The sequence below is a fragment of the Pipistrellus kuhlii genome, unplaced genomic scaffold (genome assembly GCF_014108245.1).
Source record: "Pipistrellus kuhlii isolate mPipKuh1 unplaced genomic scaffold, mPipKuh1.p scaffold_m20_p_3, whole genome shotgun sequence".
NCBI lineage: Eukaryota > Metazoa > Chordata > Mammalia > Chiroptera > Vespertilionidae > Pipistrellus > Pipistrellus kuhlii.
The window spans coordinates 14,111,384-14,126,160 of record NW_023425529.1 but is presented as its reverse complement, the minus strand read 5'-3'; the positions used below and the strand labels follow the sequence as shown (position 1 = coordinate 14,126,160).

At 39.9% G+C, this 14,777-nt stretch overlaps 2 protein-coding genes across 2 annotated transcripts in view; one reads left to right on the top strand and one right to left on the bottom strand.

The window, feature by feature from the left end:
* Nucleotides 1–2,233: 2,233 nt before the first annotated feature.
* On the top strand, nt 2,234–9,596 carry SNRPF (small nuclear ribonucleoprotein polypeptide F). The gene is made up of 4 exons (XM_036458741.1): nt 2,234–2,383; nt 4,159–4,284; nt 8,791–8,855; nt 9,462–9,596. Exons 1-4 carry the CDS (start codon nt 2,381–2,383, stop codon nt 9,526–9,528), a joined length of 261 nt encoding a protein of 86 aa, XP_036314634.1. The 5' UTR covers nt 2,234–2,380; the 3' UTR covers nt 9,529–9,596.
* Nucleotides 9,597–10,245: 649 nt separating this feature from the next.
* Nucleotides 10,246–14,777, bottom strand: part of CCDC38 (coiled-coil domain containing 38) — a 30,707-nt gene continuing 26,175 nt past the window's right edge. The window contains exons 15-16 of the mRNA XM_045587423.1: nt 13,397–13,490; nt 10,246–10,591 (exon numbers count right to left, since the gene is read on the bottom strand). Of these exons, the coding sequence (XP_045443379.1) occupies nt 10,478–10,591; nt 13,397–13,490 (208 nt within the window). The 3' untranslated portion in view covers nt 10,246–10,477. The remainder of the gene's footprint in view (nt 10,592–13,396; nt 13,491–14,777) is intronic.

The window sequence follows — 14,777 nt, the reverse complement described above, 5'->3', positions numbered from 1 at the left end:
TGCTAGGACTTAGTGTGAATAAACCTATGACTCTTGGCCATTCCACGATGTCCTCTCCTGAACAACCACTCAGCTCTGGCATCTTTTATGGAGTCAACCCATCTCATATTTGTTCTTCTTCTTTTCCTGCTGCCTTCTATATTTTCCCAGCATTATTGTCTTTTCTGAAGAACCCTGCCTTTCGTTATGTGCCTGAAGTAGGACATCTTCAGTTTTGTTATTTTTTTTGCCTCCAATAATGTTTCAGATTTCATTTGCTTTAGGATCCACATGAGATTAATATTTAACATAAGGAGAAAAACCAACTTTAAACACAATCATTTTAATATAGATTACAGTAATGTTTTGTTTCCCTTCACTGAAATAGCAACTAAAAAATAAGTCTCCTAAAGTATATCTAAAAAGTAAGTCTTCTACAAGTACCATGTGACTTCACTTATATGTGAAATCTAATGAACAAAACAAACTAACAAAATAGAAACAGACTCATCGATACAGAGAGCAGACTGACAGCTGTCAGAGGGAAGGGGGATTAGAGGACTGGGTATAAAAGGTAAAGGGATTAAGCAAACAAACAATCACACCCCCCCCCAAAAAAAATTAAAAAATAACAAAATAACAACACCCTTATAGACACAGACAACAGTATGGTGATTACCAGAGGAAAGGGAGTGGGAGAGGTAGAAAGGAGTAAAGGGGGGATAAATGGTGACATAAGGAGACTTGACAGATGATGTATTATAGAGCAACTGAAACCTATATAATTTTATTAACCAATGTCACCCCAATAAATTCAATGATTTTTTTAAAAAAGTTCTAAATAAGACTTCTAAAGTATATATTGAGCTTTTGAAAGTGAGCTTCATAAAGTAGAAAAAGTAAAGAATTTCCAGGTTGAAACCCAGCTTGGCCCTGCACAAGTTACCTGCTCAACTTCTTTCTTATCTCAGAAATGGGGCTGTAACTACTAACTAGGTCTGTGTAGTAAGATTTCCATTATAACAATTGTGAAGGAGCCTGGCACATGGGAGGAGCGCCAAGTCTGTACAAAAGCTAACTATCTATTTAAATGATTCTGGAACTAAGGAAAAAACCCACTGAACTTTGGGGTAAATAATTCTAACTCTTTGGCATAAACTATACCAAAAAATGCTGTATTTTGTCAGCATTCTCCAACATTTGCAGGGACATTAAAATTATAGTTACCATCTACGGAGCCCTTACATGACCAACCACAGTCCTAACCTCTTCTCATTAATTATTTAATCCCCACGAACCTGTGGCTAGTCCATCAAGCCACGCACAGCTGTGGAAACACAGCCTTAGGAGGAAGTTAAGAAACTGCCCGTCCCTGTCCTCAGGCGATGAACCTAGTTCAGGCTGCCTCCGTCTTCCCCACTTCTCCGCAAGGCCTCAATACACAGCATTTAAACTGAAAGCCCAAATTCATCTCCTTAGTGCTGCAAGAACAAAACCAAAAGCAGTACTACTAAAAGGTGTGTATTCTCCAAGAACTGCATTAGGCATTTCAGATCTGAGCGAGCTGAAAGTCTGAACTGGGGAAAAACAAGAGAAATTCTGACCAATGACTCCATTACGCGCTCAGGGATAATCAGGGATAGTGTAAAGATCCCCCACGTCCTTGATTTATAAATATTCTACACCAAAAAAGGCCGTACCAGGCTTCTGCTGGCAATGCAAAAAAACCAAACAGTAGGACCTCATCTGAAATATACTCTGTGCTTGACTTTCCTGGGTGCGTTTCACCTCCCTTGGTCTTGCTTCTCCCACATTTTTTTTTTTTTTTTTTTTTTACAGGGGTCGAAATGAGCATTACAGAATGGTGAACAGTCAGAGAGAAAGAGGGACGATGGCAGAGGAGCCCCCAAATCACAGAACCTGAAGGAAAGCGAGGAAGAAACTCGAGAGCCCCGAGCTCGTTCTTCAGGCGCAAAGGGACAAAAGGGAACCTCCGCCAGCCAGGTTGACGAGAAGTCTCGGGCGCACCCCTGGGGTGCACGGCACCTCGAGGCTGGCGAGCGGACCAGAAACCCCGCCGGCCTCACGATCGTGGCAGTCTCGCATGGGGGGCCTCCGCGAGCGGAGCGGCGAAGGCATCTCAAAGGCCGGCGCGGAAGGATCCGACGCGCGCGGCATCGCTGGTTGCTAGGATACACTGCTCACCCTCTCCTCCAATCAGCACGTACCTCTTTGCGTCCAATCAGAGGAGCGACAGAGCAGCAGGCGGAGGTGAAAGGTCACGCTGCTTTTGGGCGGCCATTTCTCGTGGTCGGAGCTCGGGTAGGCGCGTTCCAGGCACAAGGGACGGAGTAGAGCCGGGTCGGCGGCGAGTAGCCTGCAGCATTTGCTCGTGGTCGCGATGGTAAGGAGGGAGAGGAAGGATGGAGTCTCCGGAGAGAGACGGAGGGAGCGCGCGGGTGCCCGGCGCCGCCGGGCCGGGTGGTTGGTTCGCGCCTTTTCCCATTCATCCGCGCGAGGCGCCGCGCAGGCGGCCGGCAGCCCTTTCTTGGTGCCGCGGAGCCCGAGGCGCGCGCCCCTTCCGCCGCCCTGGAGTGCCCCCTGCGCCCTTCCTCCCGGCTTCGTTCTGAATCTGAGCCTGAGGCATCCTTGCTGGCCTGGGCCGCACGGTCCAGGTGAGGACGAAAAGGGTTCTCACGGCCCACTTTGAAACGAAAGCCCGCTCCCATGCCATGGTGGGAGACGCAGCGCCGCCGCGCTCTGAACACGAGCCCAGGCTTTGGAGCATTCGTGTGTTGGTTGAACAAATATTTTACCGAGTGCATGCTACCTGCCAGAAGCTGTGCTAGGCGGTAGGACTATAAGGTGAAAAGTACTTACTGATGCCGAATTCTGTCTGGGTTAATTTCTCTCGGGATTGGGAGACAGACATGAATCTAATAACAACAGAAATATATAATTACGAATCATCAGTGCTGAGGAGGAAGCAAACGGGTTGCCGGAGGGGGACGCGATGGTAGGTACCTAAGAAGAGTGGCCAGGGGTAGCATCCCTGGAAGGGGAGGGATTTTAACCTGAAACCTGAATGATAGGAAACTCAGCCCCTAAAAGAGCTGGAGGGAGAGGGTTCCAAGCTCAGGAAACATGAGCATTGTTGGGCCCTAAGGCACCGACCCCTTGGAGGAATGAACAGAAACCACAGTTTCTTGCATGAATAGTGGTTATGCGTTTTAGCCTCAGGCCACATTAGGAGGTCTGGATTCTACTCCCAGCTGCCGTGGGCAGCCATGAAGGCGTTTTAAGCAGAAATATGATATGATAAAAAAAAAAACAAACAAACAGTTTTTGCTGTGTGGACAATAAGTTGGAGGAAGACAAGAGTGAAAACCGGAGACTCATTGGGAAGTTATTGCAGCAGTCCCCTTGTCCTAAGATAACTCTGAATATTCTTTTTTAAAAGGGTAGTTTAGTCGCTAAGCTTCTTGCTTCTTTGGGCTGATGGGTGAGCAGATGAAGGGAAAAAGTGTGATTACTGGGGATACTACTGCTTTGCTGAATAAACGTTAGGAGGCACTGAAGTCAAGTAAGACCCAGTCCTCGTTTCTAGAATTCAAGCAAAAGACTGTCAGGTGCCTCTGCTTCGCCCTGGAGTCGCATACTGGGAGTCTGACAGGACTGAATTGTTTGTTGCTTCATTCTTCCCTCCTGTTCAATAGTTGGTCTCCTCTGCCTACAACAGCTGTTTTCCCCCTGGGAATTTATCTCATCCTTTAAAATGGAAGCATTGCTTATTTCAGGCAACCTTCCCCTCTCTCTTAACATCGGATCAGGTTGGTACCCTTGTCCATAGCATATCTCCTCTTACAATCTTGCAGTAGTTTATTTGTATGTATTTTGCCCTTCCTCCCACCATGAGGACAGGGACTGTCACCTGCATTTTTTTTTTTTAACTGTCCTTGTTTCTTTGTAACCTGGAACAGTAAGTGATGTTTAATAGCTATTCAGGGTTTCCTAAGGAAATAATGAATATTTGTATTTGGCTACCTGGGTATTTAAATATTTTTGGTGGTTGTGAACAAATAAAAGTGATACCATAAACATGGTTGATTTGGTAACAGAGTAGGTGGTGGGCACGGAGCTCTGGAAAATAATTGAGTTCTTTTTTTGTTCTTTGTGCAGAGTTTGCCCCTCAATCCCAAACCTTTCCTCAATGGATTAACAGGAAAACCAGTAATGGTGAAACTTAAGTGGGGAATGGAGTACAAAGGCTACCTGGTATCTGTAGATGGCTATATGAACATGCAGGTAAGCTAAAGAATTATAAAAATCATTAAATAGCATCTCTTTTTCTTCACCTTACTCCTCTAAGGTTTAGTGTGATTTATGAGAATGCAGTTAATTAAATTGGTAACGCAAAAATTTGGAGGGAAAAGTCAAGATCAGGGAGGATATGATAAGCTGAATGAGACATGTTAAACCAAAATACAGCCACAGATTTGACCCTTAGTTGTTAAAAGTAAGAAGAGCTTGAACATTTGATTCCTTTTGCCAGAAGGGGAAAATACAAATTTGCAGAAAAAGAAAACCTCTCAGTACTTAACTCTGCAAAAAGTTTTCCAAGTGAAATTCTTACGTTTTAAAAACATATTTTTTTATTTCAGAGAGGAAGGGAAGAGGAGGAGAGAGATGGAAACATCAATGATGAGAGAATCGTTGATTGGCTGCCTCTTGCATGCCCCTTCTGGGGATCGAGCACACAACCCTGGCATGTGCCCTTGACTAATCGAACCTGGGACCCTTCAGTCCACAGGCTGATGCTCTATCCACTGGACAAACCAGTTAGGGCAAATTCTGAATGCTGAAAGCACAATATCAGAGTAATTCCCTAAAAGAATTTCTTGAAGGAAATGACATTAGCCAAATGAATTGATCAATTGACTGCATGTCTGTTACACTAGTTTCTGTGAACTTTTTAAAAATTGTGATAACAAAATGTGCCACTTTCACCATTTGCAAGTGTATAACTCAATCCCAAAGTGAAATTCCAGGCCCATCAAAAAATACAATAATTCCCCATTTCTGTTGTCTCTAGCCCCTTGGTAAATACTGTTCTTTTTGTCTCTCTATTAAAGATACCTCATATAAATGGAATCCTACAATATTTGTCCTTTTGACTTATAGCATATTTTTAAAGCTCATTCATGGTGTAGCATTTTTCAGAATTTCTTTTTATGGAAGTAATATTTTATTATATGTATACTCTGCATTTTAATCCATTCTTCTATTGGTCATTTGGATTACTTCCCCATTTTGACTAGTGTGACTATTGCAGTGAACACGGCTATGCAAATATCTGCTTCAGTTTCTATTTTTAGTTATATACAGTATATCAGAAATGTAATTGCTGAATCATACAGTAATTCTTTGTTTAATTTCTTGAGGAACAGCCATATTATTTTCTACCTGAACAAAAAATGCTCATGTCCCCATAATTTATATAGAGCATTGTTTGGCCTGGAAAATTCCCTAAACAGTAATCATTTACCAAGGCCATAAAAAATCTGAAGAGCATATCTCTTGTGCTGAAAATGTTCCATACTTAATGGTGATGGTTATACATACAGCTTTATGAATATAGGTAAAACCACTGGCTTGTATACTTTAAGAGTGAATTTTATGTTATGGAATTACAGATATATAGATGCCTAATATACTAAATGTCTCCGTTCGAACAGTCGCTGTGACACACACCGACCACCGGGGGCAGATTCTCCAACCAGTAGGTTAGCTTGCTGCTGGGGTCCAGCCAATCTGGGACTGGACAAGATGGGCCGGACACACTCTGGAGCCCTCCTGTGGTCCCTCCCTGGCCCTGGCCTGACCTGCACCCTCTTGCAATCCAGGATTCCTAAGGGGATGTTAGAGAGCCAGTTTTGGCCCAATTCCCACAGGCCAGGCCTATGGACCCCCCCGGTGTATGAATCTGTATCTCAAAAAAAAAAAAAAAAAGTGAAGAATACTTGCCAAATATTTGGTTTTAAAAGTAATGTAACTCTTCAACAATAAAGAATAATTTTTTTTAAGCAATGTAACTTCTAGTGAACTTGCCAGTTTTGAAGTAATATAACTATATTGATGCCTTTGAGTTTGTCCTCTTAGCACATATTTGAGTGCCCATTATATGGATTGTGATTTTTAAAAATTAAAAGTAAAGTTTATTACCTATATGTAGAAGAAAGCTAAACATTTTTTTTGAAAGCTAAACATTTTGATCTAAAATTAGAGTAATATAGTTCTCTAACTATAAATGTTACTTTTTAAAAAACTTTTAAATGTTGAAACATGAAGTATTTATCAAACTTCAAGTCTCTACAAATCCCTGTATAAAATGTTTTGTTGCATAGTTGGTATGTCACCCACAAGCCAGAATAATAAAGAAAATGTTGAATTTAAATATTTCTGAATATCAAATCCCAGTTCCTAAGGAGTTTGGGATCAAAATATAGTTAATATAATACTTAGTTTTAGGCATATAACATAGTGATTTTATATCTACCTACCTAGGGTGTCCCAAAAAACATGTAATACACACCCTAACAGCTGATAGCTCAGTTGATGTTTTTATTTCCACCAAACTAAGCTTTGAACAAAGGAAATTTATCCACTAGACTTTTTTTTTTTTTTTAAGATATATATTTTATTGCTTTTTTACAGAGAGGGAGAGAGAGTTAGAAACATATATGAGAGAGAATCATCGATCAGCTGCCTCTTACACACCTCCCACTGGGGATGTGCCCACAGTCAAGGTACATGCCCTTGACTGGAATCGAACCCGGGACCCTTCAGTCCACAGGCCGATGCTCTATCCACTGAGCTAAACTGGTTTCGGCCCACTAGACTTTTTTATTGGGATACATAAAAGACAAAGTTTATGGTACTAAACTGGCAAAAGTCTGAATTGAGGGCGCACAAATACCTAACAAAATGATTACACACACACACACACACACACACACACAGGTCAGATGCACAAAATACATGCACAGTGGGGTGGGAGGGTGTTCCTCAGCCCAGCCTGCGCCCTCTTCAATCTGAGACCCTTCAAGGGATGTCCAAATGCCCGTTTAAACTCGGACATCCCTCTCACAATCCAGGACTCCTACTTCCAACCACTCGCCTGCCTTCCTGATTGCCCCTAACTGCTTCTGCTTTCCAGCTTGATAACCCCCTAACCACTCCCCTGCCACCTTGATCTACACCAAACTGCCAGCCTGGTCGTCCTAACTGCTCTCCCCTGCAGGCCTGGTAACCCCTAATTGCCCTCACCTGCTGGCCTGGTAACCCCTAATTGCCCTCCCTTGCCAGCCTGGTCATTCCTAGCTGCCCTCCTCTGCCGGGCTGGTCACCCCCAATTTCCCTCCCCTGCAGGCCTGGTTGCCCCTAGCTCTCCTCCCCTGCAAGCTTGGTCCCTCCCAACTGCCCTCTCCTGCTATCCTGGTCGCCCACAACTGCCCTTCCTGCCAGACATCTTGTGTCCACATGGAGTGGCCATCTTTGACCACATGGGGGCAGCAGCTTGTGTGTGTGATAGTCAATTTACATGTTATACTTTTATTAGATAGGGTGTGTGTGTGTGTGTATTCCTATTTAATAAATGGAGAATATGCTAATTGACTCTCACATGGTCGCAAAGATGGCAGTGCTCATAGCCAATAAGGGAATATACTAATTGACTGCTGCACACTCAAAGATAGTAGCACCCATAGCCACAAGATGGCAGTGTGCAGTCCCCTCAGCCCTGCTGGGGTGGCAGGCACACAGCAAGGCCAGGCCCGCCTCTTGGTTGCCCCTAGCTGCCCTCCATGTAGACCTGGTCACCCTTACTACCCCTCCCTGCTTGCCTGGTTGTCCCCAATTACCTTCCCCTGCAGGCCTGGTCACCCCCAACTGCCCTCCTCTGCTAGCCCGGTCACCACTTACTGCCCTCCCCTTCAGTCCTGATCGCCCACAATTGCCCTCCCCTGCTAGCCATAACATGGCAGCCATCTTGTATCCACATGGGGGTGGCCATCTTGTGTGTTGGAGTGATGGTCAATTTGCAAGTTACCTTTTTATTATATAGAATGTGTATGTATATACACCTTGCAGAGTGATCATGATGAATCTAGTAAGCATCTGTCTCTGTACAAAGTTATTGTGATATTGACTATATTCCCTGTGCTATAGATTATATCCTAGTGATACCTTTATAACTGGAAGCTTATAAGGTTACTCTGTTGTTTAACCTTTTAAGAACATGTTTTCCTGTTTATTAGCAATTAATTTTAAAAAAACTCGTTAAGTGTTTGGTTTGATTGATGACTAATATGAAAGTATTTTAGCCATAACTTTTGTAGGTCCATTGAATTCCTCAATATGATACTACACTATAAAGTTATTATTCCAAGAGAAGTTAATTTCTGCTTTGGAAAACTTGAGTCAACTTATTCATAATTTGGGAGATTTCCTTCCTTGACATGTTATTCTAATGTCTACTAGAAAGAAATACTGCACAACTGTGAGATTTAAAAAAAACAAAAAACAAAACTATGTTGAAACAATTTTTACTACATATTCTACATACATTAGTATAAACTTTACCAAATTTATATGAAACCGTAAGTACTACAATAGTAATAGAAAACTAATATTAATTATAGATAAATATGAGTTGATATAAAACGATCTTGGTTAATAAGTTGTCTCACCAGTATTAGGTGTGTCTTAACTATTTTCCTTCTATAATATTAATATATTTTCTTTTTTTTAAAGCTTGCAAACACAGAAGAATACATAGATGGAGCCTTGTCTGGACACCTGGGTGAAGTTTTAATAAGGTAACAAAACAGTAGTAGTTTATGTAAGGAATTACTTGGTGAACATTAGAAATAACCTGTTTTAAAAAACTAATTTAGTGCCTCAGTTTCAGAATTACTTTTTAAAATAGCTATTAATTTACCATATTATTCTACAACTAGACTTCTAGAGTATGAAATTGTTAAACTAGTCAAAGATTTAAGTATTTTGGAGCTATTCGTCCTTAAGATTTTTCTGGTACTGATATTAAACTTTCTATTTTAAGCTGTAACTTTTTTTAGTGGTTTTAATTAAAAGTTTGATTTTTTAATTTTAGTTGGGTCTGGCTGCTGCTAGGATATTTAGTTATACTCATTTTCTAGAACTAACTTTACACCATCAAATTCTAGTCATTCCCTTTGGAAGAGCATAAAGATATAATTTTATAACAATCACATGGTGAGAAAATAAGTGCCATTTGTTTTGTAAAAAATCAGTGGTAAAATTTTAAAAAGAGAAAGGAAAAAATGCTACGTTATAAATTTAGCATTCAGTATTTTTGTAATGAAAAATATCTCGTAATTGTAAATCAGATATTACATGGTTTCCAGTTGGAACAACAAAATGGACTGTGTTTCTGTTTACAGATGTAATAATGTCCTTTATATCAGGGGTGTTGAAGAAGAGGAAGAAGATGGAGAAATGAGAGAATAGCATCTTTTGTTGGAAATTTTTTTTTTATATATATTTCTAGACAATAAAAATTTGTTTTTTCAACTTGACTTGTGAACTATTCATTTTAAATATATTCAGACATTTACATGCAAAACTCAATGTTGAAAAATTATTTACAGAAGAAAGGCTTTAAAGGCTACTCAGTTTCATTCAAGTTGGTTTTCTTTCGTAAGTCCAGTGTTGTTATTTTTTTCTAAAAGGGAGAATTACTTATATTTTTTATAAATGTTTATGAAGGTGAATTTCAGCCCTTTTCTTGTAATTATATATTAACTGAGACCTTTCAAATGCAATTGCTTCTTTTAAAGTTTTTTTGAGCCATTTTTTACATCTATACAGTGAACTATTTTCTTAGCGTTAATATATATTATTTTACTTAGTAATAGATAAATAACAGTGTACACTTAAACAGTATACACATATAGCTAAAATGAAACATCAATTAAAATGAAAATGATTGTGGATATACAGCACAACAGAAATTGTGAACTGACATTTAGGTTGAAGATAGGTTTGTCCATTTAAGAGGATTAATTTTCTGAACAGTACTTAATACGAATTAAAAACCAGTCACAATTATGTTCTGAGACATAACCTCAAAGTCTTATTTTGTCAGAGGATGCCACTATTGCAGTTTAATGATCATTAATCGGATAGTTACATCAATAAAATAACTTCGGATGTGTATCCCCAACTCAGACAAATCAAAGTATAGGTGTATAATATTTAGAATAATACGTAGGCAATAGATAATAAAAAGCCTTCCACAAAAGAAAGTAACTCCCCATTTCCAATCCTATAACCTTTGGGACAGGGGCATGTCTTCATCACATTGATTAGGCAAGCATATGGGGGAGAATATTTTGGTTACTGTAAACCAGAATCTTTAAAATATGCTTAAAACACTTTGGCCTTACTGCTTTCTAATTCAAGTGAAAAAATACTCTTCTTCTATTGATTTTGCTCTTGTATCTCTGACTAAACGTAGTTGACGTTTGTTACCAGTTATAGGTTTTGAACGACAGACAAGTCTTCTTCCCAGCTGAAATGAAAGAAATAATAATATTCTTTAGAATAATCTTTTTCTGTTAAAGTATAAGTAAAATACTAATATTAACTTGGTTTTCCAAGGAATAATACAGCTTAATGTGGTAAATAGTCAATTACATAGGGATTGATTTTAAACATTAGTAATCCTGATGGGTCTTGGAGGTGTTCCCACCAGGATAGGCTTAGGGAAATCCTTAGTTTCACACCTATTCATTTTCTCTGGGGCCTACACTCAATTATATCATCTTTAGTCTTTCCTCTGTAAACATTTTTGTTTTGCTTTGACAGCTGAATTTTTATCAAATGGATAACAAAACTATGATATAATATTGGACTTGAGATTTGATGGGGCATCTCCATTGTGTCTCAAAAGGGGCACTATCGCCGAAACCTATTTGGCTCAGTGGATAGAGTGTCGGCCTGGGAACTGAAAGGTCCCAGGTTCAATTCCAGCCAAGGGCATGTACCTTGGTTGTGGGCACATCCCCAGTAGTGGGTGTGCAAGAGGCAGCTGATTGATGGTTCTCTCGATGTTTCTAATTCTATCCCTCTCTCTTTCTCTGTAAATCAATAAAATGTATTTAAAGGGGGGGAGGAGCCACTATCCCTATGTGAGACTGGCCCTTGCATTGCAGAATGTTTGACATTCCAGGCCCCAGTGAACTAAATAATAGTAGAGTTCCTCCCCATTATTATAGCAACAAAAATGCTCTTAGAGCAGTGATTCTCAACCTTTCTAATGCCGCGACCCTTTAATACAGTTCCTCATGTTGTGACCCCCAACCATAAGGGTCACTGCTGCTGTAGAGCCTAAGACCATCGGAAAACTACAGATATTTACATTACGATTCATTAACAGTAGCAAAATTACAGTTACGAAGTAGCAATGAAAATAATTTTATGGTTGGGGGTCACCACAATATGAGGAACTGTATTAACGGGTCATTGCATTAGAATGGTTGCAAAAATAAAAACAAAACCATCTGCCAAAACCCACATTATCGATAAAACAAATCAATGCCATTATAAACGGCATTTTATCAGTACTGGTTGAGCAATTGTTATGAATGTACCACAGACATACAAGATGTAAAAAAAAAATTGCCTGTCCAGTTTGGCTCAATGATTAGAGCGTTGGCCACAGACCAAAGAGTCCTGGATTTGATTCTCAGCCAAGGGCATGAGAACCACTGCCTTAGGGGAACAGAACCCCTGAATTCCTTCCTAAAATCGGATTTTTTTTACTATTGGTGATCTCCTTTGGTTACTTTTGTTATTAATACTATCAGAAAATTTCCATTGTGAAGTATCTCAACTAGGTAAGAACTTCTATCACAGGTTTTCATACATTGTCTATTTATCAGATCACCATTTTTATTTTGTTTTCCAGTTTTAGTTTTCATTCTCATTTTTAGTCTGTTAATAAACATTTGTTGAGTATCCACTGTGTGCTAGGCAGTGGAGATACAGAGAGGTCATAAAATTCATTCATGGTCTAGAAGAAAGGATATATTTATAAATAATTTCAATTTTGTGGGTTTAGTGGAGTGTACACATACATGTGGGAGAATAATGAGTGGTTAATTCTCTTTGGGGAGGAAGAGGACAAGTCAAGTGTTCATAGAACACCTGAACTAGAGGGGTACAGACTCTTTAAATGCTTATTTAAATAAAATAAGGTAATCATAACCTTTTGATACACATATTTATAATAACCATACAATCACCATACATCCCAACTGCCCTCTCCTGCTGATCTGGTTGCCCCTAACTGACCTCCCCTACAGGCTGATTGCTCCCAATTGCCCTCCCCTGGCAGCCTAGTCCCCCCCTAACTGCCCTCCCTTGCAGGCCTGGTCCCTCCCAACTACCCTCCCCTGCTAGTCATCTTGTGGCAGCCACCTTGTGTCCGATTGCTCCCAAATGCCCTCCCTTGCAGGCCTGGTCCCTCCCAACTACCCTCCCCTGCTAGTCATCTTGTGGCAGCCACCTTGTGTCCACATGGGGGCAGCTATCTGACCACATGGGATCAGCCAACTTGTGTGTTGGAGTGATGGTCAATTTGCATATTACTCTTAGCTAGGATTCTCTGGGTTCACTATTTCCATTGTTAAGTGGAAGAAACAAGGTTCTGCCGAAACCGGTTTGGCTCAGTGGATAGAGCATCTGCCTGAGGACTGAAAGGTCCTGGGTTCGATTCCGGTCAAGGGCATGTGCCTTGGTTGTGGGCACATCTCCAGTAGGGGGTGTGCAAGAGGCAGCTGATGGATGTTTCTCTCTCATTGATGTTTCTAACTATCCCTCTCCCTTCCTCTCTGTAAAAAATCAATCAAATATATTAAAAAAAAAGAAACAAGGTTCTCAGCTATCATTAAGAAGAATTGACACAAATACATAGGATATTTCAAGAAGGATGCAGATGAAACTGTTTGCAATGCTTATCTCTGAGGTAGGAGGAACTAAGGATGACAACTTTCACTGAATACTCTTGTATTTTTTGAACTTTGAATCATATGTCTGTACTACCTATTCAAAAAATTAGTTTTTAAATTTTTCTGGTTTCATATACCTGGAAGGAAAGAAAGAGAGGAAGGGGCAGGATTCTTTTACTAAAAAGTAGGCCTAATTTGACTTATTCTAAAAGTAACAAGGAACCAGAGAGAGAGCAATTGAAGCTGAGCATGAAAGACTACTGAAGTTTAACCTGGATAAATTCGGTGAATTAGATATTTTGTTTTTATACCCAGAAGCACTCACACTTCGATGCGGCTGGACCTATTAATAGCAAAACACAAACCTTTTTCTTTGGTTGTGCTACTGCTCTTTCCAGAGCAGCTCTTAGCCTTTCTTCTTGGTGTTTCTGTTTTTCTCTCATTTTCTCTTCACGAAACCTGTCAAGAGGGGAAAATGTTCTAAATATTTAAATGACCCATCTGAATATTATTTCCATTAAGGTTAAAGGGAAGTAATAATTCATCTTCACCCATAACCATGGCTTTTGAATATTCAGGTGAAATCTCAATAACACATCTGATTTCTGATGAGATGAGGAGAAATTGCATGCCACTATTTTGGAAGAAGTAAAAATCTATCCCCTCTTGAGTCTAAATAAGCACCTCAATAAAGCCTTCTCATCACTCAATTTCAGCACATCACAGTTAATCTGTACAACGGTCACTTCAATTAACCCAGTTATCCACCCCTCCCTTATTTAAAATATTCAGAAAAGTACACTAGTCACAAGGATGTAGTTAAGTGAATTACCACAAAAGTGCATTTTCCAGTTAATCTTTTTGACTGATATTCTCAAATTAAGACCAACAAATACAATTTGTCTTGTTTTTTTTGTTTTTTTTTTTAGGGCTGTGATGATAAAATTAGATGACCTAGACCAGTAGTTGGCAAACCGCAGCTCCCCATGGCTCGAGAGCGACTTGCGGCTCTTTGGCTCCTTGAGTGTGGCTCTTCCTCAAAATACCATGGCCTGGGAGAGTCTATTTTGAAGAAGTGGCAGTTAGAAGAAGTTTAAGTTTAAAAAATGTAGCCCTCAAAAGAAATTTCAATCATCGTACTGTTAATTGGCTCTGTTGACTAAGGAGTTTGCCGACTACTGACCTAAGACAATCTTTATACTCCAATGCCTAATGCAGAATAGGCACTCAATAAGCGAGAGCTATTTTATGGAAACATTTAATTTTAAGAGTTAATATTTATTAAATATTTTTATGCCAGATCAGATATTATGTTAAGTGCCTCCAAACCATAGGGAAAATCAACTAAAATTCTCTTGATAAGAACAATAAACAATTGGAATTAGATTTATGTATCACTACTGAAAATAAGTTGTAATTATCCTTGGATGACTATTTTTGCTGGGGGGGGGGGAAAGATATAAGAGACCCTAGCTGTTTTGGCTCAATGGATAGAGCATTGGCCTGCAGAGTGAAGGGCCCCAGGTTCGATTCTAGTCAAGGGCACATGTCCAGGTTGTGGGCTAGATCCCCAGTAGGGGGCATGCAGGAGGTACCCAATTAATGATTCTCGTGATTGATGTTTCTATCTCCTTCCCCATTCCTCTCAGATAAAAGTACATGTTAAAAAAAAAAAGATACAAGTGTTATTAGTTATTAGTGTAATTAATTATAGGTCATGTAATGGAAGGAGTAATCTTTATAATT

What these genes read in the sequence shown, in the direction of transcription:
- SNRPF (XM_036458741.1), top strand. An exon ending in ATGGCTATATGAACATGCAG is followed by an intron (nt 4,285 to 8,790) that starts GTAAGCTAAAGA and finishes TTTTTTTTAAAG; the next exon opens with CTTGCAAACACAGAAGAATA. An exon ending in CTGGGTGAAGTTTTAATAAG is followed by an intron (nt 8,856 to 9,461) that starts GTAACAAAACAG and finishes TTCTGTTTACAG; the next exon opens with ATGTAATAATGTCCTTTATA.